The following is a 24008-nucleotide window of genomic DNA, read 5'->3' as shown; positions in this document are numbered from 1 at the left end:
GCGCCGCGGGCGGGCCCGGGGCCTGCACGTGGCGGGACAGCTCTCTCCGCCGCCCAGCCCCGGGAGAGGCGCCGCGCTCCTGGGGACAGAAGAAGGCCACCCCGGCTCCGCTCCGGAGGGTGTTTTACCCTGGGGAGCCCCGAAATGGGAGGTTGGGAGGAGAGGAAGGGAGGGCGCGACGTGGCGCGGGGACTACAGCGTGGGAAGCCGCCGAGCAGGGACGGGGTGGCGGGTGACCCGCCCGCGGGAGGGAGAGCCCGTCGGCGGAGCGGGGGGCGGGAAACAGGGCTGAACGTACCTCGGTCGGCGGGCTGGAGCAAAGTGCCAGGTCGGCATCCCCGAGCGTGGTGTCCCCGGGCGGCCACCGGCGGCTCCCGCGGGTCCCGGAGCTAGACTCGTGGCGCAGGGCCCACGTGGCCCGCCGCGCGCCGGGCTGTTTACATTCTGCAGCTGCTCCACGTTGTGCGCAGTCCTCGCCTCCCATTGGCCCGCTCGCCAGCCAGAGCCGAGCTCCTCCCGCGGGGGCGGGCCGCTCGCTCCCCGCGCGTCTTAGGAAAGAGCCCGGTTCCTTTGGGCCTTGGCGGGACGGCTAGGGTGCGCCGCGGGGTGGCCCCTTCGTGGCCGCTCTGTGCTTCCCGGAGTCGCTCCCACGGGGTCGCACGCCGGGCTGAGCCTGACATCCTCAGGGTCCGGGATGACGGGCGGGAGGGAACGGAACCGATTGGCGGGAGGCGCGGAAGCAGAGCGGGGAGCCGGCTCCGGAGGAGGAGCTTCTGAGAGATGCCTCCCGCCGGCGGGCCGCGCAGGCAGGTGAAGGGGGCGCAGGTGGCCGCAGGCTGAGCGTCCGGAGACGTCCCGCGGCCCCTCGGGGGGGGCCGACGCGGACCGAGGCCGGGCGCGTGGGCTGCGGGACGCCGCGCGGGCGCGCGGGGGCGGGGAGCGCGCTGGATGGAGGTGTCAGTCCGAGGCGCATGCGTGCGGGGCGGGCCTATATATTGGGTTGGCGCCGGCGCCAGCTGAGAGCCGAGCGGCGGGTCCGGCGCTGAGGAGGTGCGGTGTGGAGGGCGGGATGCGGGGAAAGAAAGCCCCCTCCTCAGGCTGCTCCATTCCCGGCGGGAGCCTGAGGGAGGAGAGGGGAGGGCTGAGAACTAGGCCGCTGGTGGGGCTGGCTCCCCGCGTTCCGTCCCTGTGGGGACCTTTGGCAGGGGGTCGAGGGGACGACGGGGGTGGAGGGCTGCCCCTGGGTGCCAAGCCGCGGAAAACTCCCCTCGCCCTACGGGCTTCTCTCCCACCCCCATTGGGGGAGCTATCCCGCGGGAGGATGGGTGACTGGGTCCCCTTCACGGGGAGAAAAGTCCCCGAACAGCAGTTCTCCGTCTTTAATGTAACCCTCTTTCTTTCACGGTCACCCCTGCCTGGAGCTGGGGTCCCGGCGCCTCTCTGAGCGGCAAGCAGGCCCGGGTGGGGCGGGAAAGGAGGGGAAGGAGGCTGAAGGGCGCGACGAGCCTGCTCCCTCCGCCCCTTGCTTCCCCGCCACCGCCGCTCTCCAAATTGGCGCGGAACCGGCTTCTCCACAGCCTCTCCGCGGCTCAGCCAGGATGCAGGGAGTGGGGGCGCTGTCTCACCCCACTCGCGGGCGGACGGGGAGGGTGCAGAGAAGACCCCTTTGGAGGAGATCCTCCTCCCTGCGCTTTCGGGGTGCTGGGGTGTGCTTTGTAAATATTTGAAGAATCGACTCGCATCCTGGCTGTACAGTAAGTTGAGGACATGCAGGCTTGTGTCCAAAATTAACGCCATGAGATAGCGAATGTCGTGCCGGACAGGACAGCAGGGGTGATGTCAGACCATCTCGGGGGCTTAGCTGTAACCTCCGGATCAGCGTCCTCTGGCGCTTGGAGAGTAGGGATGGCGATGTGTTTGACTCGTTTTCTCTCCCCCCTCCAGAGGTTTCCTACACCTGAAGAGAATGTCAAGACGCAGGTAACATTATCTGTCTTGGAGATGTGTTTCAATGTTAGCTGCGGCCTTTGAAACGCATGATTTACTAATTAAACGTTTTTTTAAAATCCACCGTAGTAGCCGTTTACAAGCCAAGCAGCAGCCCCAGCCCAGCCAGACTGATTCCCCCCAAGAAGCCCAGATAATTCAGGCCAAGAAGAGAAAAACAGCCCAGGTGAGTTAAGGGGAGAGGAGAGGAGAGGAGAGGAGAGGAGACTGCTGGCTGGGACCTTAGTTTAACAGTAGCCTTTTCTGTTTTTCAGGATGTCAGGAAAAGGAGAGAGGAGAAGGTCGCCAAGAAACATCAGTATGAGATCAGGGTAATGCAGAACTGGGCTGGGTGGGTTTGGCTTTGCAGTAGATTCGCCTGTCACTTTTACTGGATGCCCCTAGAGGTCAGCAGGGAGGCGCTTCTCTTAAGGGTGGTTTGTAAGTGCCTGAATCCTGCTCCAGTTTGCCTTGAAGCAGCTGGTTCCTCTTTGTGAATTCCTCCCTCTCGGAGCTGAGCTGCCCAGTGCGCCCGGGCCCGCCTAATCTGTCCCATGTACCGCTCTTTGTTCCCCTCTGACTAGAGGGGAGGTCCTCATAGCTGCTCCTTGTGGCGCAAATAGGATGCGAGGTCACTGACAGGCGGCACCCAGCCCTCTGCTACCTAAGTCCTCCTGTGTGTTGTAAAGAAAACACTTTAGACAGTGACTCTCTTTGAAACCAGCATTGATGGGGGGAAAGGGTCCTTTAAGTAGGACTTAAGTAATTGATTCCACTTGCTTCCATTCTTAAAGTTTTGCCTGAAAGTAATCTAAGGTATCAGAGCAAGATTAACTGGAGGGGAGGCACAGGGGAAGCTTTTTATAAAACAAGGTGCCCTTGCCACTATTGATAAATAACAGCAATTTTATAAATCTGTAAGTTGTTAGTATCTGACTACGGATGCATTGTTGTTCCTCCATTCCCCCAATACGTAATGTCTTGTATTTCCAGAATACCAGTTACTTTTCATGAAGATTGATATGAGCTATACCACTTATTTACAAAATATAAGTAGAACTGCCATCTTACTAAACTACATTGTCAGCATGTTAGCTAGCAATGGTGTTTGGGGGAAACTGTAGACTGTTTAGAAATATTAGCTTCCATTTGTGAAAGATCTCACATAAAAGCTGGTTTCCTATTGCACAGATACTCTCTTTTTCTTTTAAATGACAGAATTGTTGGCCACCTGTATTATCTGGGGGGATCAGTCCTTGCATTATCATTGAAACACCGCACAAAGAAATAGAAACAAGCGACTTCTCCAGATTTACAAATTACAGATTTAAAAATCTTTTCATTAATCCTTCACCTTTGCCTGATTTAAGGTAAGAAAAATTTCAGTAATTTAATATCAGAGATTAAAATTGTATGGATTTCATAAATGGCATTACTTTATAACATAGAAAAACTTGTAAATTGCTTTCTTTACTGATATTTAAGCATATATAATCTGACTAGTGCTATTTGCAAATGATAGAGGAATTTTAAACATTGATTCTATAAGGTTATTTTCATTTGCTTGCTGAGTACGGTAAGCCTTATCAGAACCAAATCACCTTTTTAATGGAGTTTAAATTATCTAAATTGTTAAGATGGAAACATTTTAACATGTATCATTTGATATTATCTTTTTTTTTTAAATGTATTTTATTGGTATTTCACAGAGAGGAAGGGAGAGGGATAGAGAGCTAGAAACATCAATGAGAGAGAAACATCGATCAGCTGCCTCCCGCACACCCCCCACCGAGGATGTGCCCGCAACCAAGGCACACACCCCTGACCGGAATCGAACCCGGGACCCCTCAGTCCACAGGCCGACGCTCTATCCACTGAGCCAAACCGGTCTCGGCCATTTGATATTATCAATCCCATTTATTTCTTACCAAGCTTAGTAAGGTCTATACTTTTTTCTAGTTAATGAACAGGACTTGGAAGTACAGCTTATACAAAATCTCTAGTAATTTAGAGTCATTGTAGGTGACTACTACTGGTGAACTAGTTGGAGGCAATTGAAACTTGACTCTACTGGGATCATATGCTTTAAATATTTGCCTTTTTAGTATTGCTCTTGAGAAAACATGGCTATCTTAAACAGGAATATTATAAGTAAATGGGAACAAAAAACATTCTTTTGAAATCTGTCAATTTAGATTATCATAATCCAAGTTTTTGCTGTATAATTTCAGGTTTCTACTTTTTCATGCTAAAAGTTAGATAAAACTACCTTAAGAGTGTCTCCTTCCAAGTTCTAAATTGAAAGTTGGATTTCAGTGTCTTAAAGTTGAATTTTTCCTATGTAAAACATAGCTTGTATATTATGTAAACCACACAATTATTTCTTTTTATCCTTTTTCCATAGCTGGGGATGTTCAAATGATGTTTGGCTAAACATGTTAAAGAAAGAGACCCGTTATGTTCATGACAAACATTTTGAAGTTCTGCATTCTGACTTGGAACCACAAATGAGGTCAATACTTCTAGACTGGCTTTTAGAGGTATGTTCCAGCAATACAAATTTCCTGTCTCTGTATGATGGAAAATATTTAGACGTAAAGGTGCTTTTCATGTGCCCTCATGATGTATTCTCCATTGCCAGCAAGCCACCTTGTTTGGGGCCACTTAACTGTAGTTGATAGTACCGAAATGGAAAATGTCTGTAAGAGATCATGAGGACACAGCCACTACATCTCACACAACCCAAACCCAATTCAGAATTCTTGATTTTGGGGTATTGCTGTGTACCAGACGCCGTTCAAGGTGCTGAGGGTATTCAAGATGAATAGAATATATAGTTGACAAGGTTTCGAATTCTGCTGTGCAAAGTGAAAAGACTAGGCTTCAGGGCTTTCAGAAGTCCTTTCTGTATCACCAAAATCAAGTTATATTTGTAGTCCTGATTTCTGTGTCCTAAACAATAAGGAGGCTTTGACTCTCCAGAAGTCCTAGCCCTCTAGGCTCCATGTAGCTTCCCTTTAATGTATCTCTTTCATAAAGACTTTGTACCTTTTATCTAAAGGAATGAGTGATCCTGAAGTCCCTACGGATTTGTGCCAGAACTAACTTGTTTAAGCCCACTCACTATTACTGAGGAAATGATTACTTACATTGAAGACAAACTGATTTTTGCTCTGTAATTTCCCTATTAAAGTAGATAGAAATGATATATTGTAAGGGAGGAAAACTATAGCCTTTTTGGTGGAGTAACACATGGCAGAGTAGATCTGCCAGAGGCTACTCAAAAAAGTCTTTAGGACTACAAAACGTTCTTTTGAGTCATGTTATCTTAATTCCTTATTCTGACTAGAAAGGAAGATTGTGTTTCAGTCATGAACTTATAAGGTGGTGGTTGGGTTTTTATTTTTTCTAAGTGTCTTGTGATCATGGAAGCAATTTAAGCACAATTATGTTGATTTTGCTTTATTTTCCTTTTTACGTTTCATTGATTTTTATCTAGTGATGGTCTATCAAATGTATTCCTATTTTCCCTTAAATATATGATTAGGTATGCAAAACTGTACAGAATATATTAAGACAAATCCAACAGTGTTAAATTCTACTTTGTCTTAGTATACAGGGTGGGGCAAAAGTATGTTTAGAGTAGGTTTAGAGTTGTTCATATGGAAAATAATAAACTATTGAGTAATCACAACTGTAAACCTACATTTTCCCAACCCTATATCCTTTCAGCATTTGAAAGATGGTTCAGCATTTGAAAATCTATTTATTACCTAAATAGTTTAAATCAGTAGTCGGCAAACTCATTAGTCAACAGAGCCAAATATCAACAGTACAACGATTGAAATTTCTTTGGAGAGCCAAATTTTTTATTTATTTATTTATTTTTTAAATATATTTTATTGATATTTTACAGAGAGGAAGGGAGAAGGATAGAGAGCTAGAAACATCGATGAGAGAGAAACATCCATCAGCTGCCTCCTGCACACCTCCTACTGGAGATGTGCCCGCAACCAAGGTACATGCCCTTGACCGGAATCGAACCCGGGACCCTTCAGTCCGCAGGCTGACGCTCTTTCCACTGAGCCAAACCGGTTTCGGCGAGAGCCAAATTTTTTAAACTTAAACTTCTTCTAACGCCACTTCAAAATAGACTCGCCCAGGCTGTGGTATTTTGTGGAAGAGCCACACTCAAGGGGCCAAAGAGCCACATGTGGCTCGTGAGCCGCAGTTTGCCGACCACTGGTTTAAATCATAAGATCTCACTATATGTGGAAGATATTTTTTGAAATTCCGTATCCATCTGATTTTAAAACATGTAGTAAACTAGTAATAAATTTCCTTAACACACTGTTTATCAGAACCTCTATCCCTGTTTTCTTCAAAATGGGGATAACGGCCCTTAAAAGCTTCCCCTATGATAAATGTGGAAATGACAGATACTATTTATTATTAATAACAATAATGAACAGGGGAATTCCCAATACAGTCCTAAACAAGATATATGATAAAAAAGTTTGTCATTAATGTTATTTTCTTCTACAGTTTTACCCAGTACAATAAAACATGAAAAATAAATGACATGAAAACACTGAAACACCATTGTTATGTTTTAGTTAAATCTCTAAAGTGAGAAGAGAATCAGTTGGAACTAGTAGGATAAGAATATAAGCATGAAAATTTACCTATCTGTCAGCAATAAACAATTAGTAAATGAGTAGAAAAAAGTTCTCATTGATAGTCAGTAAAAATATAAATGTATCTTGGAATAAATACATTTTTTAAGTCCATATGAAAGAAAACTATAAAATAAGAGTAAATGCAGACTATAGATTTGTTTATCCTGTTAGTGCATGTTATTTTTCTCCCCAATCTTAACTTTGGTATCCTAAAAAGCAAAGTTGGGTTTATAAAAGTATTGTAAGGTCTAGTATGCTAAGATACAACTTTCTAATTTAGAGAAATTCATGGAGTAATATTTAAACCTTGGGGTTCTTGTCTAGGTATGTGAAGTATACACACTGCATAGGGAAACATTTTACCTTGCGCAAGACTTTTTTGATAGATTTATGTTGACACAAAAGGATATAAATAAAAATATGCTCCAACTCATCGGAATCACCTCATTATTCATTGCTTCCAAACTTGAGGTAAGTTCTCAAAGTTTATCCAGAGACATATTTACCAACCCAGTTTTTAAAATCAACACATCAATTCCAGAAACACTACTACTTTGATATTAACTCCTTAGGGAAGATGAGTGGCTTTTTCAATATTTTCTGAACATTATGATTTGGATAAATATCATAGTTCCCTTTTAGTATCCAAGCCTATTATAAGTTTCTGGTTTAAATTCTGGAACTAGTATCTAGGTCAAATATTACATGGCTCATTCTGCCAAACAGAATACCAGTATACTGATGCTGTCCCTATATACAGAATTATGGCACTTGGACTCAATAGAATGGTCTTTGAAAACTGATTAACCAATCAAATGAAATGCTTTTTGGGGTTAAAATAATATTTTTGTATCTGATGGTGGTGCCAGGATAGAAGGCAACTTCTTTCCTGCTTGAGATTTTCCTTCACATAATCTCAATATGAATATGAGTATCATTGGTACCTTCATCTGAAATTTTTGAAGCCTGTGTTTGGAGGATAGGAGGACTAACTCACGCATTGATTTCCTTAAGTGTATTTTTTTCTTCCAAATTTGCCTTTTGAGTTTTAAGAGATATCCCCAAATTCTGCCAAATTTGGTGACTTGGTATTCAGTTGATTCTTACCTGAAATCATACTTTGTTTCAGGTATCTTTCTAGACTGAAATCTTCATATTTAGCCTGTTCTCACCTGTGGCAGGCATCTTTTCTGCTCATTTGACCATCCTACTTCTCTGGACTGTTAAAGCAGGCCTGTTATCAGCCATACTGCACAAACCATCCTTTTGTATTAGCGTAAAGGAAATGCTTTCAGTTTCTAGAACTTATTGGTTGAGTGTTTTGTTTTATTCTGACCAACGTAGTAGGCAATCTTAAAACAAGAGTGGCTTTTTGTGTTTTAACTGAAATGACGGTTCAAAATACTGGTGATGTTTATTAACTGCAATTCAAAATCAATTCCATGAAAATAAGTCTCATTTAATATAGTTGGCTAATTTAGACCTATATATGAAAGATACCTTTAAATGTACGGTTGCTTTGGCTATTGTAGAATTATTTTACTAAGATTTATTTCCCTTTGTGAACCTGTCCTTAAAAATGAAGCCTGGCTCTAGCCAGCTTGGCTCAGTGAATAGTGTCAGCCTATGAACTGAAGAGTCCCGGGTTTGATTCCGGTCAAGGGCACATGCCTGGGTTGTGGGCTCGATCCCCAGTGTGGGGCATGCAGGAGGCAGCAGATCGATGATTCTCTCTCATCATTGATGTTTCTCTCTCTCCCCCTCCCTTCCTCTCTGAAATCAATATATATATATATATAAAATGAAGCCTGTAGGTAGTTTGTATATAATTTTTATTTTCACCTCAGTCTCAACTGTGCTTAACACTAATTTTAAAATCCATTTTAAAGGAAATCTATGCTCCTAAGCTCCAAGAGTTTGCTTATGTCACTGATGGTGCTTGCAGTGAAGAGGATATCTTAAGGATGGAACTCATTATATTAAAGGTAATAATAATTATATATTTTATTCTAGTTGCAATTTAATAACAGTAATACTGAATCTCAAATACTACAATGTAAGTAATCAAAACTGAGGTTTTAGTATTAGGATCCAGTTCTAAGAGGCTAATGCAAAATATTGACAATGTTATGGATAAAAGAGGAATTTGCTTAACCTATTAAATTCTATTTTTCTGTATCTTTCAAATTTCTATATTGAGAATATACTACTTTCTTAAAGTAATTATGGACATTTTCAAAACATATAGGTAGTTAGTAGTTAGCATATAATATATATAAATGAATTCCAACAATGATTCCCAGACCTTAAGTCATTTTCCCCTTCTTCCAGCAGACAGAAAATAGAATGATTTCACTGCCTTTTTTCTATATGCAGAGAAAGGGCTATTAATAGAAAAATGGAGGAGAGATTAGAGATCGAAGAGTGAGTATAAACTACTAGAAAGTATGTTACTAAATTTGGACATCATGGGTTTATTGATAGGATATACAAGGAAACCTAATCAATATGACTTTCATTTACAAATTATCATGTTATGTTTACAAACTGTAAACATTCAGGTGGCTCTGTTAGAAAGGGATCTTGTTGGTATGTTGATACTGTTTTAATAATAAAATTACCCAGACTCAGACTTGTAGTACAAGAAGGCTGTAAAGGGAAGATGGCATTCTCTGCGCAGTTCTACAGGTGTTAAGACTCTCTGCTTTCTCCTGATTATACTGGACTTCTTATAAATGGTCAAGTGTCAGGGCTTCACGGAGGGAAAGATGTCATTGGAGATTACAGTAATAAAGAAAAAGACGATCTGAATGGAATTTGTTGTGGAGTCATTGAATACAATTAAAAGAGTAGTTTTAATGAAGCAGAGAACAGATTTGGAAGACCAGCGACTGTAAGAAATGAGAAAAGCAGTAATGAATAATAGGCTGAATGAACTTTGTAAATAAAGACAACTAGAGAATAAGAGGGTCTATGTCAATAATAGACTATAACACACACGCAGCTTTAGATTGTGAGGTATTGATAAGTATCTTGAATAAAAATAGGGGTCCAGAATAATAAAACTCCTAGGAAAAAATAAGCCTAAAAACAGTTTCTCAAATGGCTAGTTTAGAAAGTAGCTACACAAGGTGGTATCTATGTACCTATATTTACTAACAGGCATTTCAATTTAACAGGCTTTAAAATGGGAACTTTGTCCCGTAACAGTCATCTCCTGGCTCAATCTCTTCCTTCAAGTCGATGCTCTTAAAGATGCCCCTAAAGTTCTTCTACCTCAGTATTCTCAGGAAAAGTTCATTCAGATAGCTCAGGTATGGACACTGTTATTGAATATATGCTAATGTTAACTACAGGTTTTGTTTAGCTTTTTAAAAAATTGATTGATTTAAAAGAGAGAAACATCAGTTAGTTATTCCACCCACCCATGCATTCCCAGGTTGATTCCTGCATGTGCCCCAACCAGGAATCGAACCCGCACAGCCCTGCGCATTGGGATGATGCTTCAACGGAGCCAGGCGCCAGGGCCTTTAGTGTATTTATAGTCATAAATAAGCTATCCAACAAATGACGTTTTCTAACTCTATCCTTCTCCCTTCCTCTCTGTAAAAATTATATATAAAGAAAATCTATTCTCATTCTATGTAGGTTGTGAAAATCTAGTAAACACTTCGTGAGCATTAAAACTGGATAACCAGTAAATAGATTGGAATTGGTTCGTTTTTTAAAACTTTTACATGAAGGCTTAATATTTTTAGTCAGAATTCCCAGCACCCTAGGTTATCATAAGCAGTACCCTAGGTTATCATAAGCAGTACCCTAGGTTATCATAAGCAGTCATATATCCTTTTGATAGACAGCAGAGTTTTGATTAAGTTCATAAACAACATAGAAACATTTGTAGAGGTATATAACTCATTTCCAGTTCTCATTTTTCTATCTTCTGGATCAATGGGGCAAACATAATTTTTTTTTAAAAAAAATTGATTTCAGAGAGGAAGGGAAACATCGATAGAGAATCATTGATCGGCTGCCTCCTGCATGCCCCTACTGGGAATTGAACCCTGGGCATGTGCCCTTGTCTGGAGTTAAACCCAGGACAGGACCTTCAGTCCGCAGGTCGACGCTTTGTTTACTGAGCAAACCGGCCAGGGCATAATTTGTGTATTCACCAGACGGGTATCACTTCAGGCTCTGGAATCTAGACCTTTTACAGCGTTTACTGCCTGGAATATACTGCTTCTTAACAATCTGTTTAGAAACATGTTTTCTCCTTGTGTATCTACTGCACGGTAGTCTTAACAGATGGTTCTTAAAATGTAACTTTCCAGGTTCAAAATGTTCCAGTAATCAGAACTCTCAAAGTTCTGGCCTCTTAAAGACCCTTTATGATCTAATCTAGGTTATGATGACTGGTATTTATACTAGATTTTCACCTCCTACATAGAGTAAGTGTAGATTTTCTTCACTTGTATATGGCAGTTACAGCAGCCTTAAGATACTGAGAAGTAGAGAACTTAAATTGTTAAAAAATGTTAAGGTGATTTTAATTCTAATGTGTAAAATAGGTACTGTGTATATTCTAAAGTGTTACTGAGTTTTGATATTTTGTCTCCTAAATCCTTGGCACTTTTGCTTTCTTCTTTGTCAGCTTTTAGATCTGTGTATTCTAGCCATTGACTCGTTAGAGTTCCAGTACAGAGTACTGGCTGCTGCCGCCTTGTGCCATTTTACCTCTATTGAAGTCGTTAAGAAAGCCGCAGGTAAGCCAGTGTTTTACCTTCTTACCTGTTCACAACTTTTAGAGAGACTATTAATTTATGAACTCTAGCATGCTGCTAAACAGAAACTTAAAATTTTAATGGGAAAAATTTAGCAGTGTAGTGATTATCTTCCCTTCTGCTAGTTCAAATCCTCAATGTCTATCCACAAACAAAAATAAGGTCAAATGGAATTTAAATCCATTTGAAGTTAATCAACATTATAGATCTGCTTTAAGAGTTCTTTGGGTTTTGATCATTTTAATTTCCTATGTAGAAGGTACTGGTTAAGAAGCTTGAAGTCTTTTTCCTCCCTCAAAATAGTCACATATAGTTTGAGAGTCATAATCTGTTATGACTTGCTAAAACTTACTGATTTGGGCTTCTTAAAATGAGTTTTAATATAGCTATTCTTAAATTTGGAAGCAGGAACAAATTCATTAGGCATATATTAGGTACTTTCTGATGTAACCTTACATTTTGCTAACTTTTCTCTTCCTAGGTTTGGAATGGGACAGTATTTCTGAATGTGTAGACTGGATGGTGCCTTTTGCCAGTGTAGTAAAAAGGACTAGTCCAGTGAAGCTCAAGATGTTTAAGAAGATTTCTATGGAAGACAGACACAATATCCAGACACACACAAATTATCTGCCTATGCTGGTATGTTTCTTGTGGGGTTTTTTGGTCTTACTATCTATCTAGTAAGTCACCAAAACAATGACAGTAGGATGCTACAGAATAAAGGGATAGAAAGTTCTAATGGGCACAGTGATTTCAAAATGTAGAAGAGTTAATAACTTTGAAGTCAAAGCAAGATTTGTGAAGTTTCTTAAGATCAATGCCAATAGTCTACTTTAAGAGTTTATAAAAAAATACAATTATAGCAGTTCAAATTGCTGAACCTTAGAATATGACGTCAAGTTGCAAAGACATAAAAAAAGACCATTGTAAATAGACCCAGAGACATAGAAGCATCCAACAGACTATCAAACCTCAGAGGGAAGGCGGGGTGGGGGTGGAGGGGCTGAGAAGAGATCAACCAATGAACTCATATGTGCATAACCCATGGACACAGACAATGGGGTAGTGAAGGCCTGGTGTGGGGAGCAAGGGGGTCATATGTAATACTTTCAATAAAAAGAAGACATGCTCATTTCCTTTATATATACCTCTGCACCTATTATCTGTATTTATATCTGTGTTTTTTATATATAAGGTATAAGTTTTCATAAATGGAAAAATAAAAAAGACCATTATATTAGGCCTAAGCAGCCTCAATTTAGTATCCAGAAATCTGTTTTGACTTTATTTTACTATGTCAATACTTTACCTTAGCTGCTAATCTCTGCATTTCTTCACATGTGTAGGAGGAAGTCAATTACGTAAACACCCTCAGGAATGGGGGACAACTGTCACCAGTGTGCAATGGAGGCATCATGACACCACCGAAGAGCACTGAGAAACCATCAGGAAAACGCTAAAGAAGTTAACTAAGCTGACAAGTATTCACTGAATTTTGGGTAAAATGTCATTAAAATGTACTAAAGTTTTACAGGATAATAGTGGCAGGACTACCCTAGCCAATTCAGAAATTTCAATGTCATTCTTTGATTTAAAAAAACACATAAAATTGGCACTAAGAAATGTATTTCATTGTCAACTGTTTAAAGAAACAGCAGGCCTTGTTTACAAAAAATTAATTCCCAAGGTGACTGGAGAGTAGCCAGCCACAATTTATGCCATAAAAATGTTTTGATCCAGTGGTACTATTTTGATGGACTAGGAATTTTATCATTAAAATCTTAGACTAGATAAGTGCTACCTAAAAGATACATTAAGTGATACAGTACTTTGAATCTAGTTTTTAGATTCTCAAAATTCATATATCCTTGATTAGTGCAATTTGGTTCTTGAAAACTAAGCATGTTTACAAAGGTTTAGTTTTGTAATAAAGTGACTAATTTATCTATAGCTGCTGTAGCAAGCTATTATAAAACTTGAATTTTTATTAATGGTGAACTTTAAAATGTTTTTTTAGCTAGTTTATTTGCCTTGCCATACATAACATTTTTAACCTGTAAGGCTAAGAACATGGTGTTTAAAACTGTGCTCTAAACAGTGGGAATACCAAAGAAATTATAAACAACGTAAATGCTGTGGCTCCTACATGGGGCTTCAACATATAGGTTGCTTTGTAGTAACTTTTTTGTACATCACAATTTGAGTGAAATTACGTACCCTTTCAAACTATTTATATGAGAAAGCCACTTTATTACTCTAAGGCAGCGGTCGCCAATCTTTCGGACCTCATGGACCACTGGTTGGGGACCGCTGCTCTAAGGTATCCCTAAGGGTTTTTTTTATTTAGTGTGACAGGCTTTATTTACATTTGCAAAACTGCTAAGGTCCTTTTTAAATTCCTACACGAGTTAAGCTTGATCACTTTGACACTGTCCTTAACACCTGACCTAAACTTCTATTAAGGCAGAAAAGTATTAAATGTAAACCAATTCCAAGTGATCTATTTATTTAAAAAACAAAAAAAAAAAGTAAACTTCACATATGAAGTTGGTATATAGACTAGTTCTACATACATGTTTTTGGAAAAATGAAATTTCAGCATCAAAAATGGATTTAATTAGAAAACAAATTATAGATTGTTTATTGTTACTAGACATGTGAATCTCTTCTTTGAAGAAATTATAAATTTAAGCTATTATGGCATGAAATCTGTATAGTTTGTTTTTAAATTGTTTCAGTATTTTGTCTGGAAAGAAAACACCACTAACTGTGTATATTTGTATTATATATAAACTTCATCTTTTAATACTGTTTATATTTAGCCTATTGTTTAAAAAATAAAGTTAAAAAATTTTAACTGCTTAAAAGTAAAGTTTTGCCATTGCTTGTAGAAATTTTTTTTTCCTCCTCTGCGCTGCCAGCTGTAACACTTCTTCTGGGTTGCTTGCGTTCAATTCTGTCTGACCAATGGCTTTGATCTTCCAAAACAGAAAAGTGATGTTATTAGAGATCTGGCAAAAAGTAAAGTCTTGCTAACATATACATACATGAAACTATTTACTGGTATCGAAGTTATAGCAAGGTGGGGGTCAGATGGGCAAATCATATGTGGCCTTATAGGCCACTGTATGGACTTAAACACTGTGTGAGATGAGATACCACTTAAAGGTCTAGAGTAGAGAGATGACATGATCTAATATTTTAATATGAAATAAACTAGATGCAAAAGCTCATTATCAAAATAGGATCTTTTAAAAAAACACTAATAACCAACTTTTGGAAATAATAGACACACAAAATCTTTTTGTTGGTACAATTCTTAAGTATATTACTGAAGCAAGACAAAATTAACTTACCGCAATTTGTCTTTTATCTGTTTCTCCTCTTTTGTGATGAAGATCTAAATGAATCAGTTAAGAATAATAAATCTAATACTATTAAAAACCACAACAGAATCTCAACTGTTTTTTAGGTTTGGTTTAGAAGATACACACTATTAAATATTTCTTTAATTTACAGAAATGAAATGTACTAATATCACACGTGATATTAGATGAAAGGATACAAGTCAAGTATTCCAAAATGGTAACATCCCATATGTAGTCATAGTACGAGTCCATAGCATCATGACTGAAAAAATAGAATTCAGTTACTTCCTCTTAAGCAGAAAAATAGCAGCTTCATTTCTTTTTTTAAAATCATGCGTACCTGTTCTGCTCCTGCAGTGATTTAAAGGCTGTTTTGTAGTCAATTTCTCTGAGGAACTGACATAAAATTGCCACCTACATGAACAAATAAGGATTTGAAAATGGTTTAAGGTAACTAGTGTGAACAATAACTCCTGGTTTTAGAGGGGAAATTTTTAATGATTCTTATATCAAGGATATATCAGCCTTGCAGTTCACCCTGAGGGATTAGCTCATATTGATGGATTCCATCCAATTTCAATTGCAAAAACCTTTATACAAACAACTGCCTGCCCAATATTTTCTTCATCTACAGTTTTTAGAGGTTTATTTGAATGAGAAACTAGCAAAAAGCCAGTTCAAAAAATTGAAGGGAATGGAAAACTGCCAAACAACAGTGTCATGACATTCAAGGACATAAGAACATGCTTAAACCTTGACAGATGGCAGACACAGCTCATTTTGGCAAAATTTAGGCTGCCAGTCTGCTTAACCAAAAGCAGATCCACTTCAAGTATGTAGGTCGTAATGCTTATTTCTTTATAAAATATTTTTAATTTTAAAAAATATAATTCATATACCATGAAATTCACCCTTTTAGAGTGCACAATTCAGTGATTTTTAGTATATTTACGAAGTCGTGCAACCATCACAACTATCAAATATCCTCCCTTCCTGTCTCCTTCCCATCCCCTCCCCCTGCAAAAACTCCATACCCATTGACATCACTCTCCATTCCTCTTCCCCCCAGTCTCTGGAAACCCTACTCTACATTTTGACTGGATGGATGTGCCTCTGCTAAACATTTCATATTAATGGAATTATACAACAGCCTTTTGTAGCTGGCTTTTTTCACTCAACATAATACTTGTAAGATTCATCCCTGTTTTAGCATGTATCAATACATCATCCCTTTTTATGACTGAATAATGGCCCATTGTATAGACATCAAATTTTGTTTATCCATTCATCAACTAACAAATACTGGGCTGTTTCCAAGTTTCTGGCCACTATAAATAATGCTGCTGTGAACATTCATGTACAGATTTTTCTGTGAACATATGTTTTCTATTTTCTTGGTCATATACAGGAAAGGAAGTGCTGGGTCATATGGTAATTACACTTTTAATTTTTTGAGGAAATGCCAAACTTTTCCCAAAAGGTTGCCCCATTTTATATTCCTACCAGCTTCATAATTTCTCCACATCTTTACCAAAAATTGTTTCTATCTGTCTTTGAATAACGGCCATATTAGTGAGTATGAAGTGGTATCTTACCGTGGTATTGATCTGCATTTTCCTAATAACTAATGTACATATCTACTCTTAAATAATAAGAAAACACACTTGAATGTTTCTTTTCCACTTAGAAGGTTTAAAGACCAATATTCTTTCATTTTAATTAAATTCTATAAAGCAGCAGTTGCCAACCGGTGGTCCGTGGACCACTGGTGGTCTGTAAGGTCCGAAAGGTTGGTGACCACTGCTATAAAGAACTAAAAAAACTTAAATATGCCAAATTCTTAAATACCGTAACCTCAAGCAATAGTAAGGAAAATAAAAGCTATTTCCCAGTCCATGCTTTATATTTACTATAAACTCTAATATAGAAGAAAATAAACCAACATCAAAATATTAAACTAACCTGTGTGTGGCAATTCAGCAAAGAACAACACTTTATCATTCTTTTTATTACCTATAAAAACAATGGATTATTTTAAGAAACTAATAATTAACATCAATTATAATAAATGTACCGTTCTGATATGGGATGTGAACAGCGGAAGAGGTTGTACATTTTTACAAAACTCCCAACCACAGCAGAATACACATTTGTTTTTTAAAGTATACAAGGAACATTTACTAAGATATATGTGATAGCTGATACAAAGCAGGTATATGAGAACTCTAATTTTTTTTCTATTTGCTATGAATCTGAAACTGTTCTAGCCCTAGCCAGTTTGGCTGCATGGATAGAACGTCTGCCTACAGACCAAAGGGTCCCGGGTTCAATTCCGGTCAAGGGCACATGCCCGGGTTGAAGGCCCAATTCCCAGCAGGGGGCGTGCAGGAGGCAGCCAATCAATGATTCTCTCTCATCACTGATGTTTCTCTCTCTCCCTCTCTGAAATCAATAAATCTGTTCTAAAAAACAATTTATTAAAAAAAGTTACTGAAAATTTTAAAATATTGGACAGCAATCTGATCTAAAGCAATCAATTTGGGAGTAATCACAACAAACAGAGAAATGAAAACTCACCCAAGAGGGACCCAGGAAGAGCATTTAAAGGCAGACAAGAAGGGAAAAAGCCAATAAAAACAACCTACCTGGTCTGTGTAAACATCAGGGGGTACAGCTTTATTAAAGAAATCAGAACACACAGCTCCCGCCTGGAGGTAATAGTGAAGAGCTGCCGAATATTGATTTGTCGCTGGAGTAGAAAACAGAGATCAAGAAATTATCTATTGCCCTAGCCGGTTTGGCTCAGTGGATAGAGCTTCGGCCTGAGGACTGAAGGGTCTCGGATTCTATTCTGGCCAGAAGCACATGCCTGGGGTTGCGGGTTCGGTCCCCGGTAGGGGACGTGCAGGAGGCAGCCGACCAGTGATTCTCTCTCATCATTGATGTTTCTGTCTCTCTCTCCCTCTCCCTTCCTCTCTGAAATCAATAAAGATATATTTAAAAAAAGAAAAAGAGAAAGAAATTACCTATCACAAATTATCAGTTGGAAAAACAGACGGGCCTCTTTGGTGAAGTCAGGTGACAAAAGCAGATTCAAACCACAGACTTAGAGATAACACTTATTATTCAAGAAAACACTGCAAAATACTGCCTTTTTAAAAAAACTACTTTAAAGAAGCAATATAATAGTTTTTGCCTTCTAAAAGTGACTACACAAAAATTTGTTTCAGATTTCTTGTCAAACTTACTAGTACAGAACTTAGTATTTGGAGGTACTTATTTCCCAAATGTCGTACTTAATTTTCTGAGATAGTTTAGAACCAGTAAATCTTTTCTGAATAGATAATAAGATACTGATAATAAATTCTTTGGGCAGGGGGAGGTGAAGGGCGAGGGGTGAAAATAAGCATTAAAAATCGTCAACTAGCCTGGCCGGTGTGGCTCACTGGTTGAGCGTTGATCTATGAACCAGGTTTGATTCCCAGTCAGGGCACATACCTGGATTGCAGACTCAATCCCCAGAAGGAGGCAGCCAATCAATGATTCTCTCTCATCTTTGATGTTTCTCTCTCTTCTTCTCCCTTCCTCTCTGAAATCAACAAAAATATATATTTTTTAAAATCATCAACTATTTGCTTCAAAAATAATATAGGAGACGGGAAAATAATGTAGTGAGTGTACAGATAAAATGAGACTGGCCATAAGTTATTGCTAGAGCTAGGTGGCACATACAAGTGGTTTCATTATAGTATCCTCTCTATTATAATATTTGAAATCTTCTCTTTAAAAAACTCAACTACTAAAACACTGATCATGAAATGATACCAGTCAGAAATTTTATTTGACTTGTACACTAACAAAAATATTCTTATCAAGTTAAAAAAAAATCTATCACATAAAATGGGAGAATTATCAATGTATTCCCCAAAACAAATCATTATCAATTATATTTATTTTCACTTCTAAAAATACTACAAAAACAAAACACAAAGCAAGCATACATCTCACTTACCAAAATAAATGTCTGCCTGAATAATTAGCCAGGAATGGCTGTTTGGGTTGATACTGCGGGCGTACCGAACCAGCTCTTTCACGGTGATGGCCACAGCTTCGAAGTCCACGGACTGGAGGCTAAAGGGGAGACAATGACCAGTGAGCTCCATTTTAAGAAACAACTTCAAACTCCACACACACATTTACTGAAAACAAAAAGACTTACCCAAAATTTAGGTGACCATAAATAGTCTAAATATTACTAGTTGTAAACATATAAAAACTATCAAAACATCTAAGTCAGAGGAAGTGTGATAAGCTAATTTTTTATAAGCAGTTGAAAACAATCTGATTTTTGTTTCCTTTTCCCCAAAATGCCAAAGAAGGTTGACTAGACCACTCTAAAAAGGTCTCTTTAAGTATTTTACAATATGAAGCATATAAAAGAGTTAGGATAAACACCTAGCTCCACTTTTTAGGCACAATTTACCAGTAACAAAATTAAATTAATCCTCACAATTCTGAGGGAGGTACTATTCACATACCCATTTTACAGGTGCAAAAATGGGCACAGAAAGCAATTTGCCCAAGGTCATGTACCAGGTAAGTGGAGTGGCTGAGACGAGTCCTAAGAGTCTGGCTAAGAGCCTCTAGGTAACCATTCTTTTTGTTCACTTATAACAGACACACACAAAAACAAAGCATGGTACTCCTCTGGGAAACAAGCCTCAGTAAGTGGAGGGAAGGGCCCCTAACCCATTTTTGACCCTCCAATCTCCATATGAGATAGATATAAAACTGTTTCCAGTCTCAAAGACTGAGATGGAAGCAAATTACTCATTCTACTGATTGCTTCCCTACCTACTGAAATCTTTTCTTCTTCACAGATGCCACTAAGAGCAATAAAACAAGGCTTAGGACATACCCTCCAGGCACAAAGTAAGAAGACTGGAGGGAAGTAAAGTAACAGTGGTGAGGAAACAAACATGGACTCGTGTGTGTGTGTGTGTGTGTGTGTGTGTGTGTGTGTGTGTGTGTGTGTGTGTGTGTGTGTGTGTTAGAGAAAAATGTAAATGGTTTCTTCTTCCAGAAAAAGAACACTTTTTCTCCCCTAAAAAAATTCCCCCATCATCTTATTGTGATTCTCAGGTGATGAAAGTAAGGGGGAAGATTTCTTAAAGTAATTGAAGAGCTTACGAAGGCAACTAAAAGGGATTGGAGCCTCTGATAATCACAGTGCTAGAGAAGATGTACAAAGAATTACTTTAAAAAAATAAAAAAAATAAACATTTTCAAATAGATACTTGTAAAGGAGATAAGATTCTGGAAACCTGATACAAAGCCATTCTTTTAGCTTTGATTTTCTAAATTTTACCCACTGACAAGTAATCAGGACTACTTAAAGCTCTTCTATTCTATCTACAGCTGGTATACCTCAGGTCTTAAGAGTTATGCCTTAGTCATAGCTTTTAGAAAGACAATTACTATTATAGAGAAACACAAACTTAGCTATAGAATCCTAACACTGTAGCCTTTTTTAAAAAATATATATTTTATTGATTTTTTACAGAGAGGAAGGGAGAGGGATAGAGAGTTAGAAACATCGATGAGAGAGAAACATCGATCAGCTGCCTCCTGCACACCTCATACTGGGAATGTGCCCGCAACCAAGGTATATGCCCTTGACCAGAATCGAACCTGGGACCCTTCAGTCCGCAGGCCAACGCTCTATCCACTGAGCCAAACCAGCTAGGGCAACACTGTAGTCTTTTAATCAAACTATTCAAGAGTTATCTGTATCAGTCAGGATGGTCCTAAATATATAAATAATTTAATAAAATGTAAGCTATAATACTTCTTACTTGGGGATGGAGGATGGCCAAATAGAAATGTGTTCAGCTGTAATATCATTCACAATGTCTTCCTTAAAAAAAAAAAAAAAAAAAAAAGGTGATTTAAAAGGAAGAGTATTTCAAACATTTTTAAAACAATGAAATTATGAAATACTGACCCGAACATTGTGAAGTTTGACAAAGAGTGATAAAATAATAGTCAAAACCAATGGTTCCTATGAGAAAGAAAACACAGAATCCTTAAATATTATATATTATGTTAATATTTCTCGCATCAACATCAAGGATACCAAGTATTTTCTTAAGATTCTTACTCTTTGGAATTTACTATCTACTTTAGTTTAAAACACACTAAAGATCAACTTTATCTTTAATGTCATGAAAGAAATCATGGCACACAATTTACACAAATATTAATCATATTTAGGAGTCTGGTTTATAATATATGAATCCTCATGACTTTTGAAACTGTGTAAATAGATCACATTCCACAAGTACTTTCAGCTACCTTAAACAAACTGACTTTTATTCCTTAAAATAATAAAGGATGGAATCTAGGTTATGTCCAGTAAATTAGTATGACATTAACCTGATCAAACAAAAATTAAAGCTAGGCTTCACACATCTAGCCCTATTATAAAGACTTCTTTGTCATTTAAAAAATACCTGTTTGTAGTCACTAGAACGTAAGTTAGGTAAATGCAAAATAAACCTCTCCATTTAGACTATCCTATCCTCAACACTGAAGCACATTAACAGTTCACCTAAATAATCGTGTAAGCACTCAATACTTTTTAGTTATAGTCTATAAAAAATCAGCAATAGTAATTAAATTGACTTTTAAGAAAACATACCCGTAATTTTTTTATAAAAGAAAGCAGCTCACTCCTACAAAAAAAAAAAAAATAAATTCATATATAAATTGAAAATAAATTATAGGTGAAGATTTATTCCAAACTCTACAGTTCTGCATGTATAAGAATATATTTTATTGCCATACCAATGTAATTTCTATATTACTATCCAATTGTAAGCTTTCATTAATTATATTAAATGACAGTTTCTTAAAATAAAAAAGGTATTTCCAAAGGTGATCATGTCAGACAAGTCCATCAGATGTCAGCACCAGCAAATTCTTACACTGTCTATCTTTATGATATATACGGATAATGGTAGATGTTCTGGAAATAGTACGAATAGCATGAATAATAACTAAAAAAAATAAGCTGATCAAAACATACCTATACATTATACCTAACGTGGATTCCCTCTGCTTTATTAAACTAACTCTGCCATCATTTCCTCGTTTGTGTTGACTGGACACACTACAAATCTGAACAACAACTTCCCAAAGGTCTTTGGCAGTCCGTCTACTTTCTTTAGGGCCTGGAAGCTCTTTGATTGTAGCTGCTAAAAGCTGTCCAAGCTATAACACGAAAAACAAACAGAAAATACACAAGAGATCAGAGAGGAAGGGAGAGAGAGAAACATCAATGATGAGAGAGAATCATTAATTGGCTGCCTCCTGCATGACCCACACTGGGGATCGAGTCTGCAACCCAGACATGTGCTCTGACAAGGAATCGAACCGTGACCTTCTGGTTCATAGGTTGACGCTCAACCACTGAGCCTTGCCGGCTGGGTTTGATTTTATCATTCAAAGCAATAAAAGCTGACCCACCTTTCACCAGTTTAGGATTATACCATAAATTTATCTTTTAACTACATTATTTTTCCTTGCATTATCATGGAACTATAGGGTATTAGAAAAAAATATTAGAGAAGGCAAACTCAAGTGCCTGAATTATCAAAAACTATACTTTTAACTATAAGCCAACAAACATTTGGCCACTCTTACATTGTATCATAAAAATTGGACAAGTTCCCTAAGTAGTACAGACCTAAAAAATAGGTACAATAATTCCATCCTAATAATTCTTTTATTTAGATTAAACATGAATTACCTTTACATATGGATTACTCTGAAGCAGAAAGGCAGGAACTTGCAGTGTAAGGTATTCATTTTCCTTCCAGTTTAACATAAAAGCAACACATTCCTCAGCAATAACTTGACGAAGAGGAATATCTAAAAAGCCAAGAAAGTATTTGGAATTACCAGCATAACATTATAATAAGAACAAAGCAAAATTTGCTCAGATTTCAGTTAAACATATTAAAAACAACAGTTATAGATAAAAAATAGAAAAATACTAACATTTTATACTTTTCTCTAGAAAGCTTAAAGGTTTCCCAACAGACTGCCATGGTCCCCACTATTAATCAAAAAAGTATGCACTTAAGAACACCTCAGATGCCCAACACTCTACTGTGGAAATTTATAATTCAAATGAGCAGAAAGAATGAACACACAAATGAAACAAGTACAAAATGGTATGGCATAAACTTTTAGAGAACAGAAATAGCTAAACCATATAAAACTGTAATAAGTCTGAGTTAATATATCATTTTTATTATTTTTCTGATTAAAATGTAATAAATATTCCTGAGACAATTCACTCTTTCAAAAAATATTACTGCACCAGAAACAATTGTTTTGAACACTTCCTTAGTATATAACCGTCAGGTTTTAATGTACTGCAGGAAAAAGAAACCCCAATGAATGCTAAAGAACAAGGTTAAAACTTTAAATAGAAAGAGCTATTAAACTTAAGTAATTATATTCAGTCTTTCTAAAAAAGATTGCCTGTGGCTATTTAATTTAGATCTCATCTTATTCCAAAAAAGAATCTGAGATGACAAAAAACAGCATAGGAACACAGCAAAATAAAAAATACATTATTTGATTTATCTTCTTAAAGAAGGAATGAAGACAGAAGTGAAATTAGGGTCCCAAATGCTGCATGTCACTGAGTGCTATACAGTTTGCCAAAGGAAGCCTACACAGCGATTGGCTCCAATGCCTCCTTTACTTAGCCGGCAGGCCCTCTCAGTCAGATGGCCCTGGCTCTTAAAGCTGAATCAGAACCCGGAGAGTGGAGTCCTGATACAGCCTGAGAGGCAGTGCTTTGGAGACTAAACTTCCCTTTAAGCACCTGCAATACAATTATTCATTATCAAAAAGCATAGTCATATGCTGGAACAGGCAGCCAAGAAATGTAACAAAGACACGTGTTTCAACAGAATGCTACCTTTTAACACAGAGGTACTGAACGTTGGAGGATCTCTCCCAAAAGACATATCAAAATAATTAATCTGTAGCTCTTATTTCTATACCTAAAAGGTTGGATCTGCTGTCAGTTAAGATAACTGCTTGTTCCTGATAGAAAAGCCAGGTCCACCCACGTAAAGGAGAACTTCCCTTTCCCTGTTCCATAGAGGGCATGCATC

The 24008-nt window shown here is 38.3% G+C and overlaps 2 protein-coding genes across 2 annotated transcripts in view; one reads left to right on the top strand and one right to left on the bottom strand.

Annotated features, from left to right (window-relative positions):
- The first annotated feature begins 996 nt into the window (after positions 1 to 996).
- CCNE2 (cyclin E2) lies at positions 997 to 14335 on the top strand. Its single transcript, XM_080646183.1, has 12 exons — positions 997 to 1050; positions 1945 to 1980; positions 2077 to 2173; positions 2262 to 2318; positions 3205 to 3356; positions 4391 to 4526; positions 6990 to 7136; positions 8555 to 8650; positions 9845 to 9979; positions 11317 to 11428; positions 11928 to 12085; positions 12793 to 14335. Exons 2-12 carry the CDS (start codon positions 1967 to 1969, stop codon positions 12904 to 12906), a joined length of 1218 nt encoding a protein of 405 aa, XP_080502309.1. The 5' UTR covers positions 997 to 1050; positions 1945 to 1966; the 3' UTR covers positions 12907 to 14335.
- INTS8 (integrator complex subunit 8) overlaps positions 12707 to 24008 on the bottom strand; it is a 41570-nt gene continuing 30268 nt past the window's right edge. The window contains exons 16-27 of the mRNA XM_080646182.1: positions 22625 to 22746; positions 21902 to 22086; positions 21515 to 21548; positions 20819 to 20875; positions 20670 to 20731; positions 18827 to 18945; positions 17460 to 17563; positions 16777 to 16827; positions 15155 to 15228; positions 15012 to 15076; positions 14803 to 14846; positions 12707 to 14424 (exon numbers count right to left, since the gene is read on the bottom strand). Coding sequence (XP_080502308.1) covers positions 14308 to 14424; positions 14803 to 14846; positions 15012 to 15076; positions 15155 to 15228; positions 16777 to 16827; positions 17460 to 17563; positions 18827 to 18945; positions 20670 to 20731; positions 20819 to 20875; positions 21515 to 21548; positions 21902 to 22086; positions 22625 to 22746 — 1034 coding nt within the window. The 3' untranslated portion in view covers positions 12707 to 14307. The remainder of the gene's footprint in view (positions 14425 to 14802; positions 14847 to 15011; positions 15077 to 15154; positions 15229 to 16776; positions 16828 to 17459; positions 17564 to 18826; positions 18946 to 20669; positions 20732 to 20818; positions 20876 to 21514; positions 21549 to 21901; positions 22087 to 22624; positions 22747 to 24008) is intronic.

This window comes from Plecotus auritus (genome assembly GCF_963455305.1).
Source record: "Plecotus auritus genome assembly, chromosome: 11".
Classification (NCBI taxonomy): domain Eukaryota; kingdom Metazoa; phylum Chordata; class Mammalia; order Chiroptera; family Vespertilionidae; genus Plecotus; species Plecotus auritus.
The sequence above is the reverse complement of the archived record's forward strand: the minus strand, read 5'-3'. Positions and strand labels throughout refer to the sequence as shown.